Source organism: Cyprinodon tularosa, unplaced genomic scaffold (genome assembly GCF_016077235.1).
Source record: "Cyprinodon tularosa strain WSP-4 unplaced genomic scaffold, ASM1607723v1 ctg813, whole genome shotgun sequence".
Lineage (NCBI taxonomy): Eukaryota > Metazoa > Chordata > Actinopteri > Cyprinodontiformes > Cyprinodontidae > Cyprinodon > Cyprinodon tularosa.
The window spans coordinates 463,029-490,361 of NW_024039578.1; the positions used below are offsets into that span (position 1 = coordinate 463,029).

General features: G+C 39.9%; 1 protein-coding gene across 1 annotated transcript; it reads left to right on the plus strand.

The window, feature by feature from the left end:
- The first annotated feature begins 1,347 nt into the window (after window positions 1–1,347).
- On the plus strand, window positions 1,348–25,575 carry man2a1 (mannosidase, alpha, class 2A, member 1). Its single transcript, XM_038271996.1, has 24 exons — window positions 1,348–1,577; window positions 3,309–3,451; window positions 3,522–3,740; window positions 3,858–4,002; window positions 4,079–4,166; window positions 6,443–6,526; window positions 6,730–6,857; window positions 6,942–7,115; window positions 7,205–7,391; window positions 9,867–10,044; window positions 10,162–10,352; window positions 10,422–10,619; window positions 17,046–17,160; window positions 17,373–17,440; window positions 17,517–17,685; window positions 17,759–17,995; window positions 18,090–18,212; window positions 18,293–18,407; window positions 18,499–18,632; window positions 20,344–20,485; window positions 23,000–23,133; window positions 23,902–24,096; window positions 24,945–25,055; window positions 25,144–25,575. The coding sequence occupies exons 2-24, from the start codon at window positions 3,311–3,313 to the stop codon at window positions 25,306–25,308; spliced, it is 3,441 nt and encodes a 1,146-aa protein (XP_038127924.1). The 5' UTR covers window positions 1,348–1,577; window positions 3,309–3,310; the 3' UTR covers window positions 25,309–25,575.
- Window positions 25,576–27,333: the final 1,758 nt, after the last annotated feature.

The window sequence follows — 27,333 nt, forward strand, 5'->3', positions numbered from 1 at the left end:
TGTTAGCTCGATGGCAACATAGTGGGTCCAATGCACAGTTTCCTCATTTCAGATATATAGAAATGAAATGTTGACTATAGTCATCATTAAGATGAGGAAATCTTTAATTGTAAATACAGATGTAAATCTTCATAAGACAAACCTGGTAACATCATTTATCTTGAAAAGCACTTTGATGTATCAAATGTGACTGACGTAATGCTGAGCTGTTCCTCCTACTAGTCAGAATGTCAACTCTAAGATGCATTTTTGCATATAGTTTCAGTTGGATATAAGGTCTGAATCTTTAAAAAAAAAACAGCTTCCATCCAGTTAATGTTGAATTTTCCACACATCAGTGATTCAATTTGCATAAAAGTTTCATGTTAACGGCTGAAAACCTGCTGGAGGAATTTGTTTGAGTATCAGGTTCAAATGTGCTGTTATATCTGATAGAGCAGAGTTACTTAAGACCTTTTAATATAGCTATCGATTATTTTTTTTCTTTTCTTTCTTTGAAAAGAATATTTTGAAACTCTGAATTATTTTATTTTGACTGTTGGAGACATTTAATGTAATGGAAGCCATTTCTGTCATAGGATAATAAAAAAATGTAAAATAGAAAGTCATAATTCAGAGATACGAAGTTTGAAAATCGATTATCTTATAATTACTTTTATTTGGCGGAAACGGTCTTCCATATAATTTGGTTGTATGCTCATATTTACAACTGAGGTTCAATTGTATATATATATATGTATATATTTATGAAATATATATATATATATATATGTATATATATGTATATATATATATATAAAATATATATATTTATGAAATATATATATATTTTATTATATGAATATATATATAATGTATGTATATGAATATATATATATATATATATATATATATAGGCTATAATGTATATATATATATATATATATATATATATATATATATATATATATATATATGAATATATATATATATATATAATGTATGTATATGAATATATATATATATATATATATATATATGTATATATATATATATATATATATATATATATATATATATATATATGTATATATAAAAAAATATATATATTTTATTATATGAATATATATATAATGTATGTATATGAATATATATAAAACGTTTGGTCGCTTTAGAATGGAGGCACCTATTTTCTCCTTTTAAATTGTTAATAATATAACTCTTTGTACAAATTGATTAAAATAAACAAAAAAACACAAATTCATCAAAATGTACATTTATAAATGTGAATTTTTTCTGTAAAGATTATAAATTGATAAGGACCTGTTTTTTTCGTGGTGACGTCACCATCCGGAAACAAAACATAGGGCGGTGCGCAACCGCAGTAGTCAGCTGAGCTCGTGACGTCTTAGGGCTAATGAGTTTTTAAACTTTCGATTAAGTTTGGGAAAAAAGTGAAAATTTCCCGTTTTTATGGGTTTATTTCCGCCCTCGGTTGCACATAGGTTGACCCGACGTCATCGCTCAGACTCAGGCGCGCGAGAGTGATTGACGTTTGATCCAAACCGGAAGTGAGGAACAGGAGTTTGGATCCGCAGGTAAACTTTGACACGTCCGTTCTAATTCCAACTGCATTGAATAATGTCACAGTTTGCTGCATTAAAAACCTAATTAAAGGAATTTAGAGCATATTTAGTTCCAGTAATCTGGAACCAGAGGTCAGTTTGGGCTCTGAACCAACAGAACATATGTCACTATTAAAATTCACTTTCTAAAACTGCAGAAACCTTCTGAAAATCAACAAAAATGTCTTAAAATAAGTGTATTTACCCTTAATTTGATTAGGAAAATAAGAGGAATTAGCATTTTTACCATTAAAATCAGATAATTATTTATTATGCACTTGAAAGAAGAGACTGCAGTTGTTTTTTGTTCTTATTTTTTATGTAAATTGTCTTATTCCATTGGCAAAGTGACTCTCTTATGTGCACCTATTTCAAGAGAAATTGATTTACATGTTTTGCAGTGAATGGGTGTCCCAGTCAAACCAGTAAATCTCCAAAATGGGCACCAGAGGAGCTCCTGGTTTCTGTAGTGCCTTTAGAACTTAATTTCCAAGGCCTCAGTGAAAATTAGGTTCTGTCTTTATGCTGATGGTGATCTATTCTTTAGAAATGATGCAGAAAAGCCCTGCAGAGCCAATCTAACCTGACGGTTCTTCATGAAGTTCATACCAAGAACTCTTCCTCTAAAAGCAGAATTCATTCAGACTCTGAATGGCTCCAACTCCTGGTTCTGGATCCAGTTCTATGATCCGTGTCAAAGTTCTCTGAATATTTTTCTTTAGATTCTGTAGAAGAAAACTATACTATTTAACCCTTTATAGGGTAAGTTAGCCTTTATGATCACTTGTACACCCCTTACAGTGCTTCTAAACCTCAATGAGTTCTAGAAACACAAGATCTATATCCAGTCTTTCAGCAAAGATCCTGCTCCATGGCTGTAAATCTTATGTTGGCATTCGACCAATTAGATGAGCCGTTTAATGATATATTATCTACTGTAAATTAAGTTTTAAAAAAAAAAGGTAAAAAGCAAATTAAAAAGTTTAAATTAATAATCCTAGTAAATAGTTATATTTAGGTTTATAAACTAAAAAAATGTAAGTGCCAGTATCAGCATTAATGCCTCTAAGATTATGTTGTACCAAAAATGTTTCTTTCATTCTAGGAGTGTTTTTCTTGAATTAGTTTATAAAAGCACTTTGCATTTTTCTTAATATATTTGGGAAAGTTGGCATTAACTGATGATATTAACTTTTGGGATTAAAATATCCATATTTTTTGAACGTTATAAAGGTAATAAGGTCTGGTCCTGAATTCCAAATAACACTATTAGCTTTAATTTTGGATTTCACTGAGTGTCCTATAAAGGGTTAAAGTTCCAGTCCCTATAAAAACAACAGAGGCCTGAAGGTTCTGGTGTCAATAACAGCTTTAAATAAATGTTCATAAACATCCTTAACCAGAATCGGGTTCTAGATGTTTCTCTGTTCTTTGCTTGTGTTTATCTCTTGTCCACCTCCTGCAGTCCAACTGTCCTCCTCCTGTCCCCTCTCACAGACAGTGCAGCTGAATGAAGTCAGTTTGGTCCATCAGAACCTTCTCGGGTCTCGTTTCGCTCCGTATCACCAGAACTGATCAGATTTCTCCTGAAGATCAAAATAAATTATCTTGAATCTTCTGAAACCAAAGCTCTGCTCTGCCTACGTTTCCCATCATCCTCCTGTAATCTTTTTTAACTTTTTTTTTGTCTCCTTGTTGTTATAGCGATGAAGAGGAGCCGGATTCTGGCCTTGCTTGTGGGCGGAGTCTTCTGCGTGGCTGTGATGTCACTGTACCGCATGCTGGAGCTGATGCAGGGCTCGGAGCGCGATCGACAGGGGGGCCCAGCTGTTGGACAGGTGGAGGAAGTAGGTTCCCGTTTCTGTGAGAGTTTAAATCGATCCCTGAGCTATCAGCCAATCAGATGTCTGTGTTCAGGATTTGTCCCGCCTCCAGCTGAAAATCGACAGGTTGGAGCACCTCCTGGTTGACAACAACCGGTTGGTGGCTCGGCTGCGGGACTCGCTGCTGGTTAGAGAGTCACAGGAAGGAAGGCGTGTCTCCAATGTCAGCTCAGACTCCTCCCACAGCAGAGCGGGTCCGCCCCCTGGCTGCCAAACAGCCGAGGAGATGAAGGACGGCGCCGATGGAGTCCAGGTGATCTGAGCATGCCCAGAGCTGCGTCTCTGACTTTAACCAGTCTGATCGGTCTGTTGTTCCTGGAGCTGGAAATGAAGCCGTGAAGTTAATCTGAACCGTCTGTTCGCTGATCAGCTGCTGGACGTTTACGACCTCCTGCCCTTCGACAACCCAGATGGCGGAGCTTGGAAGCAGGGCTTCGAGATCACTTACAACGGGGACGAGTGGGCGGAGCATCCTCTGGAGCTGTTCCTGGTACCCCACTCCCACAACGACCCGGGTGGGTGGGCGGAGCCTCTCCTGAATCCCGCTGGAGCATCAGCTGTCTGAGCTGACGCCGCTGCTTTCTGTTTCAGGCTGGCTGAAGACGTTTGACGGCTACTTCCAGGACCAGACCAGACACATCCTGGACAACATGCTGGTTAAACTGGGCGAGGACAGCAGGTTTGAGAAGATCAGAAAGCTCCAAACAACCCAGCAGTTATTAATCTTATGCTGTATTGGTGCTCTAGTGACCCCTTGTGGTCATCTATGCCGGTGCTGCTGAACAGTAAAGTAATCCGTAAAAATCGCTGCTTTTATTAGAAGAATCAAACAACAAGTTCCACAATATCAGTTTAATATAATCTGCCTCCATCGTGTTTTTTGGCTCAAACTGAAGATTATTTTAACCTTTGAAGCTCAGATGAAGCTTGCAACTGAAAATGCAAAATCTAATGCTCCTTTCCCACTGGTCGAATAATCTACACTGGAAAAACGATCTAGAAATAAGTAAAAATTTCTTAAATTAAGTGTATTTACCCTTAATTTGAGTAGGTAAATGAGATAGTCGGCCAATGGAATGAGTGTTTTTACTCTTAAAATAAGATAATTAGATCATATGCACTCGAAATAAGACAATGCAATTGTGTTTTCTTATTTTAAGTGTAAATTGTCTTGTTCCATTTGCAAACTACCTCATTTATCTCCACAATCCAAGAACAAAGGCACTTATTTTAGGAAAAAATTACTTGTCTAGATTTTGATTTTTTACAGTGTAGTCTAGTAAACTAGCCCCATCTGCCAGCGACCAAAATCATTGTTACCAGCGAGCGGCTTAGCCTCGATCAAAGCCCCAGGCCCTAGAACTGGCGGGCCAATCACAACGCAGAGATGTGTTTTTAATTTCTGGATGCAAAGTGGGCGGGGTTTTGAGGGCGGGACGACAAAGCTGCGCGCGATGGATCAACATCAACAAGGAAGATGGCAACAACTATTGAACATTTCTCATTTGAATCAGCTTTGGAATCAGTTCTGGAATGATCAGACTTGGGGTTTTCGTTGAAACGTGAGCAGGAAGAGGATCTACGCTCATTCATTTTTAAGAAGGACGTATTCGCCGTTTTACCGACAGGCTGTTTGTTTTCTAGCCTCGTGAGACCATCCTGATCTTGCCGCCATGTTGGTTTGATTGATTCCCTCTAGAGAGCAGTAGTACCGTAGATCAGCGGTGCCCAACCACCGGGCTGCGGGCCGGTACTGGTCCGTCGGTCATCTGGTACCGGGCCACACAGAAAAAAGTATATATATATATAGAATTTATCGACGATCAGAGTCTGAGTCGTGTTTTATTTTGAAAAATATAAAACTTTAGGGTATTCTCTCCCGATTACATCAGTCTGTGCATCTGTGCTAGCCTCGTGAGACCATCCTGATCTCGCAAGCTTTCAAGGTTTCACTCGCAGATCAGTCTGGCTACTAGAAAATTTGGAGCCGTTCACCAAATGAACGTCCAATCAGCGTTGGCTTTGAGGCGGGTTGAGGTGTGACGCAACGAGAAGCGCGACAGTTCAGTCTAAAGAACATGGCGGCTTCAGCCGATGAAACTAGCGTTAGCGTGGCTATCGAGCAAGTTTTATGGGAATTACAGAGTATTTCTTCACTGAAAGAAGAGCAAAACACTGCTCTGGAGGCTTTTCTCAGAGGAAAAGATGTTTTTGCTCTTCTCCCGACTGGTTTCGGCAAGAGTTTGATCTATCAATTGGCTCCTCTTCGTCGTCGCTCTGTTAGTACGTCATATGCTTCGTTGACCGCGAGTGCTCAAGTGAGAGCGACAAGGATGAGACTGAAGTCAGTGACGGCATCCTGAAGCTGTTCCATTCAGACACCGAGGAAGAGGACTTTGAGGGGTTTAGTGCGCAGGAGGAAGAAGAAAGTGATTAATGACTTTTCCTGGTCGGCTGCAACGTTCTGTGCGTTGTTCAATTAAAAGTACCTGCTTATCTGCTTGTTGCCGACACATACGTATATTTAAATGTGTTACAGGTAGTTTGAAAAAAAGAAAAGCATTCATAATATGTACCGTATTTGTTTGTTTTATCATACGGATTAAATCAAACGTTAAAAAAATGCTCACGTGTAATATCTTTATTTGTAAATATCTCATACAACGTGGGAAACCTGCGGCTTAAAATCCTGTGCGGCTTATAAAAGCACAAAATTGATTTTCTTTCTGCGCTCTTTAGTCCGGAATTTACGGTACATAGAAAGTTCAGCGTCTGCCAGCGCTTTAGGAGAATCCGGGACGTTGGGTATACGCTGGCTAAATTGGCATGGTGTGACAGGGGCTCTAAGTAAACCATAGTAGTAGGAGCACCTTTAGCTGCTCATATCTTCAGACTGACCTTCAACCCTGCAGCCATCAGCCGCAGCCTGACTGATCTTTGATTATCTGCCTGCAGGAGGAAGATGATCTGGGCTGAGATCAGTTATTTCTCCAAGTGGTGGAGCGGCATTGACGAGCAGAAGAGGGAGCTGGTCAAACGGTAAACTTCATGGTGGCCCTTCGTCGCCGTTCCTTCCCTTCACTCTCCTTCTTCTTCACTGATCCTTACCTTCATCTCTTTCTCTTCATCACTGATGGTAGCCTTCGTCATGATGCTGAGTCACTGTTTTCAGATTCAATCATCAGACCGGATGTAAAATTTCGTGGTGTGAATGTCTCCATGTCTTGTCTGTGATTGGTCAGCCTGGTGAAGGCGGGACAGCTGGAGCTGGTGACGGGCGGCTGGGTGATGGCGGATGAAGCTAACTCTCATTACTTTGCTCTGCTGGATCAGCTGATAGAAGGCCACCAGTGGCTGCAGACTCACCTGGGTAATGTTCACATTTTTGAGGCAGAGGTTTGGCTCCGCCCCCTGCAGCTAACTCTGTCGCTAATGTACGGTGTTTTATCGACAGGCGTGAAGCCAAGCAGCGGCTGGGCCGTTGATCCCTTTGGCCACTCCCCGTCCATGACGTACCTCCTAAAGGGGGCGGGGCTTAGCAACATGGTGATTCAGAGGGTCCACTATTCTGTCAAGAAGCACTTTGCACGGCAACAGACGTTGGAATTCCTGTGGCGACAGAACTGGGGTGAGAGAGGGACAGAGACACCTAAAGTACCCTGAGGTGAGGAGAAAAACTCAAAAATGTTCTGACCCCGCCCCTTTTCTCTGTTCCAGACTCCTCCTCCCGCAGTGACATCACATGTCACATGATGCCATTCTACAGCTACGATGTTCCGCATACGTGCGGTCCGAACCCGTCGGTCTGCTGTCAGTTTGACTTTCATCGCCTGCCGGGGGGGCGTGTCTTCTGTCCATGGAAGATCCCGCCTCAGCCAATCACAGAGCAGAACATCAAGGAGAGGTGGGAAGTGGTTGGAGCCAGAAAAACTGAATCAGAATGAAGGAAAATTTATCATAAAGAGGCCAAAAAAATCCTGTTTTTATGGTCAATTTTATCAGTAATGTAGATGTACTGTTTTTTTGTTGTTTTTTTTATTATAAAAAGTACAAAATATTGAAAAAAACATGAAATTAATCACAGAAAAATCACTCATAAACTTAAGAAATTAAATATATACAGAAAACCAAGGAACAGTATTACTTAAAGACATAATGAACAGAATTTCCAAAAAAACACAAATATGGATTTTTAAGAATTGTAATAAAGGAACAAATCAAATCAAAGAGGTCAGTCAAAAACAAAGACTTCCAAAATAAACTTCCAACCAAATTAGTAGATGTACTTGTTAGGGTTGTTAAGTTCCCCAACTTTAACCTATAAAAAATGAAACAAAGACAGCGTAAGATTTTTCCTGGGGAGACAGAGTTGAAGAATCAATCTCTGCATCTTCGCTTGGCTCAACACTTGCCAGGCTTTTTATTGAGCAGTCAACACATTACAACAGCAGGCATTAGTTTTGATTACGCAATTTTTTAGACATAGCATGAACTTTTAAGATAGGGAACTTGCCTGGTTTCAGCATACGCTTTACACAAGGTGTCGGGGTTATGACCTTTCACTTCTCTGCTTCTCAAATGAAAAACAGGAAAGCATTCTTGCAAAACATTTGACCGTCTTACAGAGATGGGAAGTAACGAAGTACAAATACTTCGTTACTGTACTCAAGTAGATTTTTCTGATATTTTTACTTTACTTTACTACTTATTTTTATGGCAACTTTTTACTTCTACTCCTTACATTTTTACACAAATATCTGTACTTTCTACTCCTTACATTAAAAAAAATTGGCTCGTTACTTTAGTTTTGAATCATTTCAATGGAGTTACCGTTATTATTTTTCACGTCATCAATACCAAATTCAATCTAATTGGATGGGAATCTACGTTGCATTTGACGCACCGCTACAAGATGAATCGACAGATTCGGCGGTATTCATTGGCGGCAAATCATTGCAGCTTGGTGGCGGTGGCGTTAGCATAGTAGCATGGACGACGAGATGATTGAAAATGAACACAACGGAGATCTAGTCCTATTGGCAGACATCCATTTAAAATGTAGGTAACGGAATGAAAAAAGTGGTTTCTACTTTTACTTTTATACTTTAAGTAAATTTACAAGCCTGCACTTTGGTACTTTTACTTGAGTAAAGAAGTTTAATCAGTACTTCCACTTTTACCAGAGTATTTTTTAACACAAGTATCTGTACTTTTACTCAAGTACGGAAAGTGAGTACTTTTACCATCTCTGCCGTCTTATGGCCTTCATACACTATTTCCAATGATGAGAGTAACATATAGAACATATAAAAGATATAAAGGAATAAAATGATAAAAACAACAGTAGTCATAATGACTCCAACAGTACTTTTGTTCAACTAATTTAAAAAGCCTTTTGTGCTTTACTTTGAGATTTAAAATTACTATGACTGCTGATCCAGTAGATATTTTCATAACTCTTAAAAGAGGAGTACTCTTATTTTGAAGAGTATCTGCTATTTACTGCGAAATATTATTTCTGCACTTTTCCCATCAGCTTTCTCTTATTATTTAGGTTCCATGTATTCCGGCTTGCTGTATTTGTACCATAAAGTATTCAGGGACACGTGTTCAATGTAGCATAAAAAGCCTTAGAAAGTCTAGAGGCTGGAAGTGGCTTCAGAATTCAGATTGAATTGCATATATTTTCCATACAGCATGCATGCAGTGACAGTGGAGGGAAAAACACCTTTTCATTAACAAGAAAAATTAACCCAGCGGAACCAGAACCAAGCTCAGTGGAAATGGCATTCTGCCAAGATGACCTACTGGGATTATGAGAGCAGAAACCTAACAGCACTGATCCAGAAGTACCTCGAGAACCAGCTCCTTTAGTGGCTTCATTTAGGAGAGAAACACGGCTAAACAGGTGATTTGTGAGCCAGTATTCACGTCTAGAAGATAAAAAGAGAACATCCAGTTAATCACAGTAAAAGCTCAACTACTAGTAATGTCTAGGAGAGACGCTGGTTAACCACCGAAAGACAGGGCCAAGTGGATCATCTCTAGAAAGAGAAGATGGGGTCACCTAAAGCAGCCCAGATGAGGCCTCCTTCCAGTATGGAGTCAAAACTAAACAGAACCAGGCAAAATGGAGCTAAAAATTAGAGTGAACTTTAATTTAAAAGTCGAACTAACTAACTAATCAGTGCAAAATTGGTGAATAGAATTGCAACGTAGCAGTGAGGAAACGGGGTCCCTTGGTCCTCCGGCAGCGTAAGCCTATAGCAGCATAAGTATAGTTCCCTTTTTTCTGTTGACAGTTATTGAATGTTCCACAGTATCGTGTCGTATTAGTTAGATGAAGCATAGAGTAATGATCAGTCTTTCTTCTTTTCAGAGCGCTCCTCTTGTTGGATCAGTATCGTCAAAAGTCTCGACTCTTTCGCTCTTCGGTTCTCCTGGTTCCTCTCGGCGATGACTTCCGCTACGTAGAGTCCAAAGAATGGGACGCTCAGTTCAGCAACTACCAGAAGCTGTTTGACTACTTTGACCAGCACCCTGAGCTGCACATCAAGGTTAGAGGGTGGGATGCCAGGTGGGGGCGGGGCTTAGAGAAACAGCATGTCAGAAGCCCGTTCTGAGGTTTCTGCTTTTTTTCTTCTTCTTTTGTACGTCTGTGGTCTGGTTTTTAGGCTCGTTTTGGGACTCTGTCAGATTACTTTGCTGCTCTGCATCGGCGGCTGAGCACAACAGGAAAGAATCTGCGGACGCTCCGTGGAGATTTCTTCACCTACGCCGACCGTGACGATCATTACTGGAGCGGGTACTTCACATCTCGGCCGTTTTACAAGCGGCTGGACAGAACCCTGGAGTCCACGCTGAGGTGGGTGTTATCGTAGCAGGTACACGGAGCCCTCAGGTGATTTAAACTCACCTTTCTTCCCCTCATCAGAGCCACCGAAATCCTTTACACGCTCACGTTGGCTGAAATGCGTCGTTACCGCGGTGACGGTCATTTGGTGGAAGGTTTTCCTGAGGGTGAACATTATCAGCGTCTGACTGAGGCGAGGCGGAACCTCGGGCTCTTCCAGCACCATGATGCCGTCACAGGAACCGCCCGTGACCCTGTGGTGATCGACTACGGAACCAGGTGAATATTTCCTGTTTCATTCAGTGAGACGTGGATTATTGTTTTAAATAATCACAATTTTAATAACTTTTTTTACATTATATAAACCCATAATTTACGTCCCGCTTCTGAGACTCCTTCAAATGTCAGCTCAATATTTCCCATAATCCATAGCAGGTGAAAGCAAGTTAGACAAGTTGGGTAGCAAAATGAATTAGAAAAATTATTTACACTTTCTGTGACCCAAAATATAAACTTGAAGGGAAAAGTGTATCATTCAGATTTATAAATCTGTGTTGTTTGTCCAGGTTTTACTGAAATTAGGAAGTACAGTTTTATTTTTTAGTGCCAGCTCTCCTCAGCAGCTGTCAGCTGATTTTCCTCCCTTATTTTCCCAGGAAAGGTGACTGGTTTTTGGACATCTTGTTAAATCTCCCACTGGTTTACTACTGGTTGGAACTTACACACATTATTCAGTCGGATAATATCAAAATATTAATGTTTGGCGTTCTTAAATGTTTTATTACGCAGTAAAAGTTAGGCTTTAAAACAGGATAATTTTATTTCAATCGAATGTCTTACTGTAGGTAATGTTAGGAAATTATTATTTTCTATATCAAGCTAAATTATATTTAAAACAGAGAAAAGTTCCATTGGCTTCACGCTTCTTCACGCCGTCATGGTTGCTGAGAGACTGAAGTCACTCATTTAAAGGGCGATAGGAAGAAAATATAAAAAATTTACTTTTTTGATCTCACAATGGAGAGAACAGTGTAAGTACAGTGGAAAAGCAATCTAGAAATAAGTAAAATTTTCTTAAATTAAGTGTATTTACCCTTAATTTGAGTTGGTAAATGAGGTAGTTTGCCAATAGAATGAGTATTTTTACTCCTAAAATAAGATAATTAGATAATATGCCCTTGAAATAAGACAATGCAATTGGGTTTTCTTATTTTAAATGTAAATTGTCTTGTTCCATTGGCAAAATGTCTCTTTTACCTCCTCAAGCCAAGAACAAATGCACTTATTTTAAGAAAAAATGACTAAGATTTCAATTTTTTCCAGTGTGGAACCTTCTCAGAGCACAAGCACACTGCTCTAACCCTTAGGCCGACACTCCCCTCAACAATGACTATAAAACACCACCCCAATTCAGTTAATCACTTCCAGCCTTAGTGGTTTCTACATCCTTCAAAGAGCAATGTCTGCGAGGCCGAGTCCTTCAAAGTATTCAGCTCCTAATTTTTACACAGCTCCAGAAAAAGGTTTAACCAGGGCAATTTTTTCACTCTTTATTTATACATTATTAAAATATATTCAAAAACCAATGCTACATATTCAAAATGAACATAAAAATGTGACTGAATTTAGCATATTGGCTTAGAGAAAGGATTAAAGCTAGCAATGTGTTATTCATAACGCTAATCATAGCATTATGAATACGTTAGCTATTTTAAACTTTACTGATGAATGTTTCTTTAAAGAGCTTTTCTTTCCCTGCATTGTTAGCCATGTGTTGCCTATTCTAGCATTAGCCTGTTTTTTTTCTTTTTTTCCCCTCCGCACTCTTAAAGATTCTGTCAACATGGAAAACGCTAAGAGGTAACTTCCCAGCTAATGTTAGCGGTTTGTTTTTAGAATTAACCCTCCATCACACCAACTCAATTAGTTTAAGTTTGTAATATTAACTTCTTTCATTATTGTTAGCGTTTTATTTAGGTAATCGTTTTTTTTCTGTTAGCATGTCATTTCTCATAATGCTCTAATACATTATAAGCTATATTATAAGCTAGTTTTGCTTTTCTTTAGTGTAAACATGTTTGCCTGTCATTAGTATGGAAGAGGATTAGGGCCACTGGAAAAAAAAAAAAAGTTTATTGATTTTAAAAATTTATTTCAATTTAGTATTGTAAAAAAGTCAGAATTCTGACTATTTTCTCAGAATTCTGACTTTTTTCTTAGAATGTTGGATCTTAATGTAGATGGTCACCATGAAGGAAGAGATGTGGGAGCACTCAGCTTCACTGACAAAGATGTGAGTTGTTTGAGGTGGCCAGTGACACATTCTTGGAAAATTACGGAATTAGGCAACTCTTTACGTGCCCGAGGGGTCCCCTCATTAATGGAGGAGAAGAAGGTCATTAAAACAAGAGAGCTAGTCTCTAAAACAGACATGGCTATGGCTTGATGCTAACATGTTTGTTAGCAAAAAAGTCAGAATTCTGAGAAAAAAGTCAGAATTCTGAGAAAAAAGTCGGAATTCTGAGAAAAAAAGTCGGAATTCTTAGATTAAAGTCGGAATTCTGAGATAAAAGTCGGAATTCTGAGATTAAAGTCAGAATTCTGAGAAAAAAGTCGGAATTCTGAGAAAAAAGTCGGAATTCTGAGAAAAAAGTCGGAATTCTGAGAAAAAAGTCGGAATTCTGAGAAAAAAAGTCGGAATTCTTAGATTAAAGTCGGAATTCTGAGATAAAAGTCGGAATTCTGAGATTAAAGTCAGAATTCTGAGAAAAAAAGTTGGAATTCTGAGATTAAAGTCAGAATTCTGAGAAAAAAGTCGGAATTCTGAGAAAAAAGTCGGAATTCTGAGAAAAAAGTCGGAATTCTGAGAAAAAAGTCGTAATTCTGAGAAAAAAGCCAGAATTCTGAGATTAAAGTCAGAATTCTGACTTTAATCTCAAAATTCAGAATTTTCCCATACTATGCTGAAATAAAATAAAAAAATCTGTTAACTTTTTTTTTTTTCAGTGGCCCTAATCCTCTTCCGTACATTAGCCTCTTAGCATGTTTTTAAGATTTTGTTTGCATGTTTTCATGTCTTTAGCTCTAAAAGAGTCATTTGGAGTTCTGTTTTCAGTCATAGTTTGGGTCTATTTTATTTACTTTCAGTACATTGGTTCAGTTAAGTGGCGTTATTTGGTTTGTATGTGAGTTGTTTCTCAGACCTACAGCAGAGACCAAAACCATCAAGAGAATGCCAAGAGTAGGAGAAGCAGGAATCAAAGAAAAAGGTGGCTACTGTGAAGAACCTACAATATAAGACATATTTTCAATTGATTCACTCTTTTTTTTGTCAAATATATAATTCCACATGTGTTGATTCATAGTTTTGATGCCTTTAGTGTTTCTCTTCAATTTTCACAGTCATGAAAATGAAGAAAACTCTTTGAATGAGAAGGTATGTCCAATCTTTTGGTCTGTACTGTATATTCTTGCGTCAAGCTAAGGGCAGCGAGTGAAGGGTGTGTGGAGGTCACAAGTTTTTTTACTTTATGTAGCCGTTCTTCAAAACTTTTTCATCTGTCTACAGCAAAGATATTGAACCCGTCCCTCTGGTAGCCATTTTTGGTGTGGCAATGGGGGGCGTAGAATTAACAACAGCTCAAAGGAAGGCAATGGCATTTTCTTCGTTGTTGGCCAGGAGATTGATTCTATTTAATTGGGTAAAGGCAGCACCACCAACTCATAAGCGATGGATACACTAGAAAAACCATTTAGAAATAAGTAAAACTTTCTTAAATTAGGTGTATTTACCCTGAATTTGAGTAGGTTAATGAGGTAGTTTGCCAATAGAATGAGTATTTCTACACCTAAAATAAGATAATTACATAATATGGCCTTGAAATAACACAATGCAATTGTGTTTTCTTATTTTAAATGTGAATTGTCTTGTTCCATTGGCAAAATGTCTCTTTTACCTCCTCAAACCAAGAACTAATGCACTTATTTTAAGAAACAATGACGTAGTAAGATTTAAATTTTTTTCCAGTGTAGAGGAGGTAATGGCACACCTAAAGCTGGAACATCTTCGATTTACGTCACAGGGTACCATTAAGAGATATTTCAAGATTTGGCAATCTTTTATTTTTTATTTTGAATCCGAAGTTCCATAACCTGACTCTGCCAGATGGATTTGCTCCGCATATCCATCTGGAAACCTTCCGTTGAAGTAATTTTGGGAAGGGGTGAAAATACTGGTTAGCTGATTGGCCTATGTTGGTGATAGACGGGCCAAATAAACCAATCAGATCAACGAAGCATATGACGTGCTAACAGAGCGACGACGAAGAGGAGCCAATTGATAGATCAAACTCTTGCCGAAACCAGTCGGGAGAAGAGCAAAAACATCTTTTCCTCTGAGAAAAGCCTCCAGAGCAGTGTTTTGCTCTTCTTTCAGTGAAGAAATACTCTGTAATTCCGATAAAACTTGCTCGATAGCCACGCTAACGCTAGTTTCATCGGCTGAAGCCGCCATGTTCTTTAGACTGAACTGTCGCGCTTCTCGTTGCGTCACACCTCAACCCGCCTCAAAGCCAACGCTGATTGGACGTCCGTTTGGTGAACGGCTCCAAATTTTCTTTAACAGAGAGTCTCCAGACTGATCTGCGAGTGAAACCTTGAAAGCTTGCGAGATCAGGATGGTCTCACGAGGCTACATTTATTCTGCACACAGACTGAAAGTGATCCAGATTCCTGGGTGGCAGGCTATGGCAGCAATGGTCAGATTGATCCAAATGTGAATATAACGAAGCAAACCAGTAAACAAACAGCGAGCGGTAAAAACCGTGTACCTTCACTCGCTGCCTTACGTTCATTTCACCCACAGCGCCACCTGTGGTAGAGCAAGAATAAAGGTCAGAGAAACAATTCACATAAAATCCAGCCACCTAACCAAACCAGTGCTTTAAAAAATAAGTCAAATAGACCCAAACGACAAATGTTTCCTATAAGCCCTTTAGGACTGTTACTGTATCTTGTTATTTTGATGGTATATTAACTGTTATAAATTGGTATTAAAATAAGTCCTAGCTTGTTGACACATTATTAGGGCTATCTTGTCCGCGTCTTGTTTTCTAGTTGTTAGAATCTAATTTTGTTGCTTTTCTTTCACTGTTTTCAGACTTTTATTAGGGTGTGACCAGCCTGTATTTTGTAACATTTCTGGCTTCTGTTTGCATCTATTTAGGCTAACTTGTTTTTTTTAACGTGCTAGCATGTTTTCACTTCTTTAGTTCGCTTGTTTTTAACTAGTCAGCATATTTTTTGCCATTTTTAGCCTCCTGTTATATTGTTAGCCTGTGTTAGCAGTATTAGTATTAGTCTATGGCAATCATAGACATTATATAAGAAGACGCCCCATTGGACGTGCCCAGAGGGCGGCCATCTTGGATCAGAACACAGTTCATACAGCTGCTGTTATAATGAATAGGGGGCCACTCAGATCTAATTTTAATCACATGAAAGACGAGTCAGAGATGACGTCACAATAATCTATTATTATTATTATTATTCTGTATTTTTAAGGATTGCTCTTTGACAATTAGTATTATGATCTATAGAGGAAAATTTGTTATGATTTACGAAAGAGAGAAAAGTTATCATTTAGTTTTTTAAATTAATTTTATATTAAAATTTTTTGTCATTGTCAAGACTTTGTATAATTGTAGCGAATGGTAAATTTATGTTGTGTTGTAGAATATAAATATCTGGCTGGCTTGCCAAATATGGAAGCAGTTTTACTGCGTTATGTAGTCCTGTTTCTGACCTTATGCTCACTTAGCAACACAGAGAAAGCAGCATGTAAACAGAGAGTCTACATACTGGGAGTCACGTATGAATCTTGGCAAAAACAGGGTTCTTACTGGCGGACTCGCACGCAATCAGGTCATAAGCTAAGAGATTTCCAGGAAGAGCGTCCAGTCGTGCACGTGCATCCACACAGTGCGATGTGGAAACTATAAATGCAGCCTGAATCGACTGAAGGTTGGGGGATAACAGAATTTTTGACGACGCGTTGCTGGATGTATGAAGTGTTTAAGACAGCTGTATGAATTCGGTTTTTTAATTAAATGTGTCCCCCCTCCGGATGATAAAAAGGTGTGAATCGTGGGCTTCTTTCTGTCATAAGGGAATTCTACCAATGAGCTTCCATAGTGTCTAACTAGTCAGTTAATGTGTGTGAAAAAAAAAAATGTATGAGGTTATTGTAATATTATCTTTGACTCGTCGTTCGTGTGATTAAAGCGAGATCTAAGGCACCTCCTATTCATCCTGTCAGGAGTTGTCTGTACTGTGGTCTGATTTAAGATGGCCGCCCTCTAGACACATCTGCCAGCGTTCAATGAGGCGTCTACATATATAATGATGATGGCAACATTTATTCTGATGACTGATTTCCCTGGAAGGCTCTTGGCTCTCTTGCTGACCTTCCAGGGTCCTTTAGCAAGATGTCCCCCTAAGCTTAAACCTCTGTCTCGGTATGAGGCCCGGACGCTCCTCCTGGTTTGTACAGATCCTCCTGATCTCAGTATCCATAGAAAAAAAAGATAATCTTTGTGACGTAAATTGTTGTGGTTAAAAATATCAAGTTCATTAATAAGCAGGGGCCCTGTGATCTTCACTCAACCAGCAAATCAGCTAAATCTGACTGAAGGTTTTTCTTTGCAGGTTGTTTCGCTCCATCCTGAACCTTCGCCAGGTGTTGCTAAGCTCCGCCCACTGGCTGCTGCTATTGGATAAGAGCCAGTACCACAAAGACCAATCCAAATCCTTCTTAGAAATGGTGACCTAACCTTTACATTGCATCTTTTAATTTGTAAAGATTGTTTTTTATTGATGACATCAGTTTGATTCTCCGTGTGTCAAACTTTGTGGTGAAGTCTGGTTGCTGCTTTGGGTGCTGCTCACCTTAACCTGCTGACCTCGCCTGATTTCACCCAATGAAGTGTTTTAACCTTAAGGAAATACATTTCTTTGGATGTCAACATTTTACAGAGTGAGGTGATATCTGCCCAGGATGCTCTGCCTCAGAAGACAATACTGACGCTTGGTGATGAGCCCAGGTGAACAGCAGCACATTAGATTCGCCTCACCTGGATAATGTCAGGCTTCGGTATTTATTGTTGTGGCTCGTTGCAGGTCTTTGGTTGTATTTAACCCGACGGAGCAACTTCAAACTACTGTCGTCAACCTCGTCGTTGATTCTCCAGATGCTCGTGTTGTTGATGCAGAAACAGGTCTACCATTAGCAGCTCAGATCTCTGCTGTGTGGGAGGAGCCAAGCAAAGTGTCTTCACAAGCATTTCAGGTGATAAATGATTGGTTGATTTATTTTCTGATCACTGTAGCTCTCTTTAACCTCCTCTGATCCTTCCTTTCAGCTCTCCTTTGTTGCCGAACTTCCTCCTCTGTCGCTTGTTGTGTATCATGTGATCAAAGCGCCTGGCCGCTCCGTCCCTTGGGCGCGCTACATCATCCATCGTCATGGCAAACCGCCGACCGTCCAGTCGGAGCACTTCCAGATGACTCGGCTTGAAGGAGATGAAGCCAACGCCCCTCTTTCACTCAGAAACAAGCACCTTCAGATATGGAGCTCGCCAGAAACTGGCCTGCTGCAGGTCAGACTCTTCAAAATAAAAGCCTGATGAAAGGAAGCTGAGGAGAAGCGGTTTAACCTGTTTTTTTTTTTTTTTTTTTTTTTTTGGAGAACAGAAGCTCCGCCTGCAGTCTGGTCTTGTCCGTCAGGTCAAGGTTCAGTTCCTGTGGTACGGGACCAGAACCTCTGGGGAGAAGAGTGGAGCATATTTATTCCTGCCTGGGGTGGAGGGGCCTCAGGTGAGTCATCAAACCAGAGCTGCTTCTCTCCCTCTCCTTCTGATCTCTGATTTAACCTGAATGTCTCTCGCTCCCTGCAGGTCTACTCGCCATCTGAACCCCCCCTCGTACGAGTGACCAGAGGTCCAGTCTTCTCTGAAATCACTTCCTGTTTCCCACATTTCACGCACACAGTGCGGCTCTACCACCTGGATGGTATTTGCTTACAATAAACATTAAAGCAGGTCTTTTTTTGCTGTTTTTTTTAATCTGTATTTTCACAATAAGAGCCTCCTTTGTGTTGCAGGGCATGCTGGGAAATCCCTGGAAATCTCCAACACGGTTGACATCAGGTCCGAGAGCAACAAGGAACTGGTCATGCGACTCATCAGCGACGTCGCCAGCGGCAACCGTTTCTATACCGATCTCAATGGATTCCAGGTTTTTAACCTTTTCTTGATTTATCGGCTTTAACTGTGACATGCATTCAGTCCAACCAATCAGGAGCTTCCCTTAGTGTGATGTCACACTCTGTTAATAAATTACTAATTATTGCCAGTTTTAATTGTTTTGCAGAGCAAACTACAAATACCAGCTCAAACTATGATAACATAAAAAGTGTTAAGTTTTCAATTCATGAAAGGTACTTTAAACATCCTGCTTTTTTTTTATACCACCTAAAATCAACTCTAGGCATACGTATGATGAAATACCGCCTTCTTGAACTAAAAATATTTATTTCTATGAATTATTCCTTTTTTTATAGTGTTGTTTTTCCAAGCTGGAAGAAAGTCGGTTGGATTTCCATTTGGAAGCTGCTAGCATGCTGTTTAAAGACGAGAACGTATTAGCATTTAGCTAGCACAGCATCATGTTAGCATTAAAGGAAAAGTACGGTTAGCAAGGAATAATCAATGGATCATTATTTATACCTAAAACTAATACGTTTTGGGGTGATTTAATTAATTAAGCGTTAATTAGTAAAAAAATAAATAAAAACAATAATTGTTTTATTGTGTCTTTTTTCCATTTTTTTGCTTAAATTATTACTTGTGCAAAATTTGTAATCACTCTTATCTTTTATCATGTAAATGGAGAAATAAAAAGCAATATAGGCTGCAGGACTAAACCCAAAAATATCAGCAGCACATATCGACGATCGGCCTTAAAATCCTGTATTGGTCGATATATACTGCCAAGTAGCCTAGTGTTAATGATTGCTTAACCCCTAGAACCCTACGGTCACACCGGTGGGTCCAGCTGCTGCGTGACCTCGTAATTTTACCAAACCCCCAGTATTGATGTAAAAAACATATTTGGCACAGTTTGGTGACATTTATGGATAAATGTGCCAAAATGGCCTCTCCGCCTAAGAAATTTCTCACTAATACCATTCTAAAATAAATATGATTCATCTGATTTAGTCCAAATTTGGTATATTTTTACACAACATTTAGATTTAAAAGTCTGTACTTTTTTGTGCTATAAATAATATTTTGGTAGTGTTTTGCAATGTTTATTTCAAAGAAAATTTTGGCGAGGTTCAAAAAATGCAATATTTTGTATTTTGTCCCTAACATTTCAGGCAGGGTCAAAGCTACAACGGTGCTGACACCAGAAAACCATTCTATGACATCTTACCTTTACAGACGTGCCAAAAGTTTCTTCTTAAATCTAATAGCTGGGAGGCTATAAGTGATTTACTTTTGTGTGTTTTTGTCAGGCAGAAATTTATTTATACCCCCTTAGGGTGTAAGAGGTTAAACAGGGTAGAATGACCAAAGTAACTGAATAGGAAGTCTTTGCCGTCAAAATGATAGTTTAGGAAGATTCAAACCATCAGAGGTTCATATTTGCAGGATATAAGACCTTTAAGAGTTCTGGCAGAGCTTACAGAGGGAGCTAAGAAGGCTCAGTCTCCTCCAGAATCTCCTGGTGTCTCCTAATCACCATTGGAGGGTCCGCCTCCAGCAGAGCTCTACCAGGACGAAAACTATGCTGGAGATCAGAAAAATGAGAAGGAGCCAGAAGATTTAAGTTTTTAAAAACCAAAAGTATATATTTTTAAAGTATTCTACCAGAAACGGACAGAAAGTGAAGAGAGTTCAGATTGGTTGCCTGATTGCTGACGTCTGATTGGTCACTGATGCAGATGCAGCAGCGCCGCACCTTAGAGAAGCTCCCCCTGCAGGCCAACTTTTACCCCATGACGTCATCGTCGTTCCTTCAGGACTCGAGCAGTCGCCTTTCTCTGCTGTCAGCCCAGAGCCAGGCGGTGGCGTCGCTGCGATCAGGTGAGTCCAGCATCCAGAAGACGGTTCTGGTACCGAGTTTGAACACTTTTATCACTGATGGCGAGAAGGCTTTTGCATTTTAAACCTTTGCTCTCCTGCCAGCTTCACTTAGAATATCAGCTTTAGTGGAAGTAAAACTGGAGCTGGGCTGTTAGAGAATTATTACAGGATTAAAAAAAAGGTTTTTATGTTGATTTATCAAACATGAATTTGAGATAAAACTTGGGTGTTAGACGAAATCAGATGATCCTTCACAAAGTGCCCCATTTATGAGGTTCATAGTGAAACACTGCAGACTTCACCATCAGGACTTTCAGTTTACTGGAAATACGTTTCTAATGACAGCGGTAGATATTTTTTAAATCATTGTCTTTTTATTAAAGTATTTCTCCCAGTTTCACATATAAATAAGAACCTTTTTGTATAAAAAGGTCAGACATTTGGTCTATTCATTTAAAACCAATCCCTGCACATTAATCCCATTAACTGCCACCAAGCTCAGCGCCCTACATCTGACAAGAAGGCAGAGCATCTTTACGTGAAATCACCTGAGATATTATGATATAACTGAAAATGTGTCATAAAGGAGGCCCTTGTTTTTCTTTTTTATTTCCCAATAAAGTGCTAAAAAAACCATCTTACATAGTTTTCATGTCTGTGCAAATTCCTAGTCGTTTGGGTCAAAGGTGTCATTCTGGGACGTCTGGCCCAGAATGCAGACAGACATTAGAAATACTCAGAAAATAAATAAACATGAGGAAACCTATAAGGAAAACACCGAACCCTATGGAGGAAAATAGAATATATAGAAATGAAAAAAGGTAGAGAAACTCTTGTTCAGTCAATACAGAGGTCGGCAACCTGCGGCTCTTTAGCGTCCCACTTGCGGGTCGCCTGAGCTTTTTCAAAAAATTTTGAATATCGATTTTTTTTTGTTTGTTGTAATATGGTTGTGCAGGAGGTCAAACTTATGTTTTCCAATGCTGGAAAAATTTGTATAATAAATAAATTTAAACAATGATTTGTTTCATAACCATAGAGATCAATGATCAAAGATAGATTTTAGAAGTAGATTTCATTTCCAAACTCCACTACTGCTGCTAATTTGGTTGCAAGGATGGAAAACCGTTCATAGATCAAACAGGTAGCGCTCTTTATCATTAGATAAAACACTTGGAGTCTGTTTTGCCATGCGAGGCTTATATAAGATGTTTACAGTTTTGCGGCTCCAGACAAATTAATTTTTGTTTTTTTGGTCCAGTATGGCTCTTTGAGCAGTTTGGGTTGCCGAGTCAATAGAACAAGTCATTTCCATGTTATCCTGGTTAGGATAACATGGAAATGTTAACATGGAGTCCAGCCACAAAGAAATGAAATAATTCATTTCTTTGTGGTTTCACTCGCTGCTGCACCAACTTGTTGTTCACCACCAAAATAAATAGACTGGATGAAACAAATTATTTTGGTTTTTATTTTTTCCAAACACCAACAGGCCATAACTAAAATGAGCTAAAATGAAACAATTTTATATTTTTTAAGATATGAGTAGAAAGTTACGGAGCCCCTAAAGGGACATGGAGGGGAAAAAAAGAACTTTTGCGAGATCCCGCAATAGTTTTGCGAGATCCCGCAATAGGTTTGCGACATCCCGCAATACTTTTGCGACATCCCGCAATATTTTTGCGAGATCCCGCAATAGTTTTGCAAGTTCCCGCAATATTTTTGCAAGATCCCGCAATACTTTTGCGACATCCCGCAATACTTTTGCGACATCCCGCAATACTTTTGCGACATCCCGCAATAGTTTTGCGAGTTTCCGCAATGCTTTTGCGAGATCCCGCAAAAGTTTTGCGAGATCCCGCAATACTTTTGCGAGATCCCACAATACTTTTGCAAGATCCCGCAATAGTTTTGCAAGATCCCGCAAAAGTTTTGCAAGATCCCGCAAAAGTTTTGCAAGATCCCGCAATAGTTTTGCGAGATCCCGCAATACTTTTGCGAGATCTCGCAAAACTATTGCGGGATCTCGCAAAACTATTAAAGGATCTCGCAAAAGCATTGCGGGATCTCGCAAAACTATTGCGGGATCTCGCAAAAGTTTATTTTTTGCGAGATCTCGCAAAAGTTATGCGGGATCTCACAAAACTTTATTTTTTCCTTCCATGTCCCTTTAGGGGCTCCGTAGAAAGTAGAGATAATGGTTTAAAAAAAAAAGGTAAGGGGTCGAAGGAAAAAGTTACAACATAATGACTCCAGTAAAGTATAGATGGTCAATATTTCTACTTAAGGAAGGTAATGAAGTATTTGTATTCTGTTACTTGACGTCTCTGCTTAGATAGAAGCTCCTCTGGTTTGTTCCAAACTTTACTGTGTGTCTGTGAACTGATGGTGAGAGACGTGAAAGGTGAAGCCAACCTCACGTTCAGTTTGAACGCACCTTAGAAGGAAAGAAAAAAAAACTCTTATAGAAGAGCAATCATACTTTCTTCTGTTTTTTCTTTCCCACCTGTGCAGGTGAGCTGGAGCTGGTGTTGGACCGGCGGCTCCAGCAGGACGACAACCGCGGCCTCGGTCAGGGGGTCACAGACAACAAGCTGACGGCGAGTCTCTACCGCCTGCTGCTGGAGGACCGCAAGGGTGGAGCCAAAGTAAGGGGCGGAGCTTACACCCTCGGGGGTTCATTTGTAGCCTGCAGGTTCTCACCAGTGATCATAGAACAGGTTACCATGGTAACAGGGATGCACTACATCACACCGGCGTCTGTGATCTGACGTATTCCTGGATTCTAATGAAGGAACGATGAGTTAGCAGAACCTGTTCTGATTGGATAGTTCCAGCCAATCAGCTGTCAGCTGGGTCCTGATGCACAGTACTGCTGCCATCTAGAGGTCAGGAGAACTCTGAGGAGGGTCAGGTGACCCCCGTCACATGCAGAGAACGTTTACCATATAAGGATAGATCTGCCTTATTTCCTGAAGAAACAACCTGCATGTTGTTTCTGTAGCCGAGAGCGATGGAGGGAAAATATAAAGGAAGAAAAGAACGCAATGTAACACATCTGATTTACTTTATTTATATTCATGAAAAATAATTTTCAGACCGACATATTTTGCTGTCACCACAGAGCAAACAGTTTACAGACGGATTAAAGCTACAACATCCATTTGATGTCAATATCAGAAGCAGCTTTATTGATAAGGAGTGTTTTACACGTCCTGGTCCCCAGATCCCAGAGTCCAGGTGCTGCAGGTGTTTCCCTGCTTTGAGCACCTGGTATCCAGAAGAAACTCCTCCTGCAAGTCATGGAGACCTTCTTTATTCTGAAGGATCTCAAACTGCTCCTCCTTCAGAAAACATCTGATTAGAACTAGAAATGTGCTCCTGCTTCTTATTAATAAACTGTTTTTATCCAACAGGAAGTGGGCGGGGCCTCTGTTCAGCACCTGTCTCTGCTCGCCCACCTGGCCTCCCTCTCCCTCTCTCACCCTCCCATCGCCATGGTCGCACCGGGCAACGGGCAGCTTCCAAAGCTCCGCCCCTTCCAGCCGCTCCGCTCCTCTCTGCCGTGTGACGTCCACTTGTTGAACCTGAGGACCCTGGAGGACCAACAGGTGAGAGCTGAGGTCACTTCCTGCCCCACCCATCCAGAAAAAGTGCTGAACACCTTGATAGTAACGAGGAACCATCAGTTAAACGCTTTGAAGAAACCAGAAACCAAAGCTTTCCCATCCAGACTGTAGTTACTGAATTAAACCGAAGGGGGCGCTGTTTATCTATTGAACCCACTGATCTCTATTTATTCCCTGGACTGCTGATCGTCGTTGGCAGTACGGAGTTGAACTGAAGTCACTGGCCGCCATATTGGTACTCTCTAGTTAGACCGGTCTCAATGTAAACAATCGGTGCGCTACAGCATCGAACAACGATGATGTTCTGATTTTCAGCACGACTTAAGGCTTTTAAAATAAAGTAAAATAAACAACAGTAAAATAAAATAAAGTGCATATATATAAATATATATATATATATATAAATATTATTTAAACATAAATCTAGTGTTTTTGAGTTTTATGTTTTGTTTTAACCTTATGCTATGTAGTGCGTAATCTAAAGAAAGAAACAACTAAAATGCAGATAAACTTGGTTTAATCATATTTCGCCGGACTGCTCTGATTGTGTCCCATGATGACGTCAGAGAAGCAGTTTAACGAAGAAAATGTAAAAAGTATAAAAGGTTTCTCACAAAAGTGATAAAACATTTTTGTGTATTACTATTCTTTAGTGAGTTAAGGATAGAAATAAGTAGTTTTAGTACCATAATTACATTATTTATGGACGCCCGGATATATATCTTTTCGCGCATGATCAGAACGGATTGTGCTTCCAGGACGGAGCGGGTAGCGGCATCTCGTGCTTCAACGTTTTGATTCTTGCTCTGACTCGCTCTGTTTGTAAACAGGAAGCTGGAAGTCCATCGCAGGAAGCGGCTCTCCTCATCCACAGGAAGGGTTTTGATTGTAACTCCGCCCCCGATCCCCTTCCAACGTGCACATGGAGTGAGCAGGAGGAGGTTAGCATCCAGATGTTTGCTCACCTGTGAGTTTTCCTGCTGTTATTTACCCGCTGACGTGTTTCCTGTTTGCCTTCCCTCCCTGCAGGTGAACCTGGACAACCTCTTCTCTCCACTACAGTTTCGATCGCTCCGGCGCTCTGGCTTCACTCTGCTCCGCGACCAAGACGAGCCGGACTCCGCCGACCAGGCGGCGCACGTCACTGCGCTGCGCCCAATGGAGATCAACGCCTTCCGCGTTCAGATTGCGTGAGTCGCATCAATCAGCTGACAACAGCGACGGCAGGGATTTCACAATAAAAGCCATTTAGGTCAGAAACACTGAAGGAAACGTGTTTCCATGGAGACAATGTGTGTGTGGGGTCAGGTGTGTTGTTGTTGTGTTGAAGGGAATTCTGGGAAATGTATTTTTGTAATTGTTTTTTTTATTTTCTGTAAAGCTGATGAAGAAAATGTGAAGGGTTGTGTTTTCTGGGGAAATTCTGGTTAAATAAACATTAAATTATTTCATAGATGAAAACATCTGGAGTTGTTTTTTTTCTAAGCACTGGTGTCAAACTGGTTTCAGATTCCAGTTATCTCATCAAGTCATCAGGTTCAGACTGAAGTCACCTGAAGTCTCTACTGCCTGGTTGGAAAGAAAACCTGCATCCAGGAACCAGCTGGACTCCCCTGGTTTAAAGGAGACCAGTCAGCAAAGAATAATCAATCGTTATTTTTACCTAAAACTAATACATCTACTGTGATTTAATGAAATTACAAGTTTTTCCACCATTTTCTAGATCAACAACATGAACCCTAAAACGCTCGCTGTATTGAACCCAGTTTAGTGTTTAAGCCCCGCCCTGTTTTAGTCAGAAAAGCCTCGACTTGAAGCAAGAAATGAGATTTATCAAAATCAGTATCTGCCGATCACAGCATCGAATCTTCAGTATGAACCCATTTTTGTTTTAGAATCTATTTTATTTGCTAAATTCTGCGATTGTGCTTTGTTGAAGTCAAAGGGATCTATATGTATGACACTAGGAGGCGCAGAGGAATCATCACTGAAGTTCTGGATCTTTAAGCACAAAGTTTAGGAACCCAGCAGAACAGAAACCCTTACCTTAAAGGAAAAGTCCGCTCATATTCAGAATCCAAAATCCTGAACGTTCTTTAAATATGAAATTATTCCATCCTGTTCAATAAATGATCAGTGTTTTTATATCAGAGTAATTTTTCCTTTGAATGTGCTTTACCGGAGGCATCCATGTTTGTCAAAGAACACTACTGCCACCTACTGGTTAGTGACGTCAACGTGGGCATTGTCAGTTTCACTGGAAAAACGATCTAAAAACAAGTAAATATTTCTTAAATTAAGTGCATTTACCCTTAATTTGAGTAGGTAAATGAAATGGTTTGCCAATGGAATGAGTATTTTTATTCTTAAAATAAGATAATTAGATAATATGCACTTGAAATACAACAATACAATTGTGTTTTCTTATTTTACGTGTAAATTGTCTTGTTCTATTGGCAGGGTTTCTCACTAATCTCAATTCAAGAACAAATGCACTTATGTTAAGAAAAAATTACTTATCTAGATTTCGATTTTTTCTAGTGTTCACTATAGCTCTGGTGAATTTCAATGGTGAAGTCCTCTGGTAATCTTCAATAATTGTTGTTGATTGCAGATGTGTCTAGTAGTTCCCATTGATTTAGCTTGTAAAGCGGGGAGAATGGCGCTAGGCTTACCGCACCGCAACCTTTAAGAGTTTTTACTGAAATATATTTGGAGTTAAATTATTTTTGTGTAGAATTATCTGTTTGACCATGACTTTAGCTTTAATCACTTTCACCTCTTGTCCAAACACACATCCATTTGCATTCACAAGACATGATCATACTTTTTGGACATTGGGAACCAGTGTCCTTATTTCTTCTTGACATGATGATGCGGAATCAGCTGTGGAATCTCTGCAACAACCCCCGTTTCAGCCAAGGCCTCCACAGGCGAGTCACAGAGGTGTGACCAACCACCATCCCCCTCTGTGTGAGGACAGACAAAACCACAGAGCACACAGAATTCGCTCTTCTCCTAGCCTCCTCTTCCTTGCCCAGGAAGCTGGGGTCTGCCTCGGCTGGTTCTCCACCACAGTGGAGATGCGGGCCCCAGATCTCCAGAACCATCAAGGATAAGTCAGAACCAAACTGCTGCAAAACAGACCTTTTGCAACACATTTCTCTTGAGTTTCAGAACTTATAGAGCCAAACTGGATGAGAGAAGGACTGCCTGATG

What these genes read in the sequence shown, in the direction of transcription:
- man2a1 (XM_038271996.1), top strand. Translation starts at nt 3,311, where the DNA reads ATGAAGAGGAGCCGGATTCTGGCCTTGCTTGTGGGCGGAGTCTTCTGC. An exon ending in CCAAATCCTTCTTAGAAATG is followed by an intron (nt 17,161 to 17,372) that starts GTGACCTAACCT and finishes AACATTTTACAG; the next exon opens with AGTGAGGTGATATCTGCCCA. An exon ending in GCGGCTCTACCACCTGGATG is followed by an intron (nt 18,408 to 18,498) that starts GTATTTGCTTAC and finishes TTTGTGTTGCAG; the next exon opens with GGCATGCTGGGAAATCCCTG.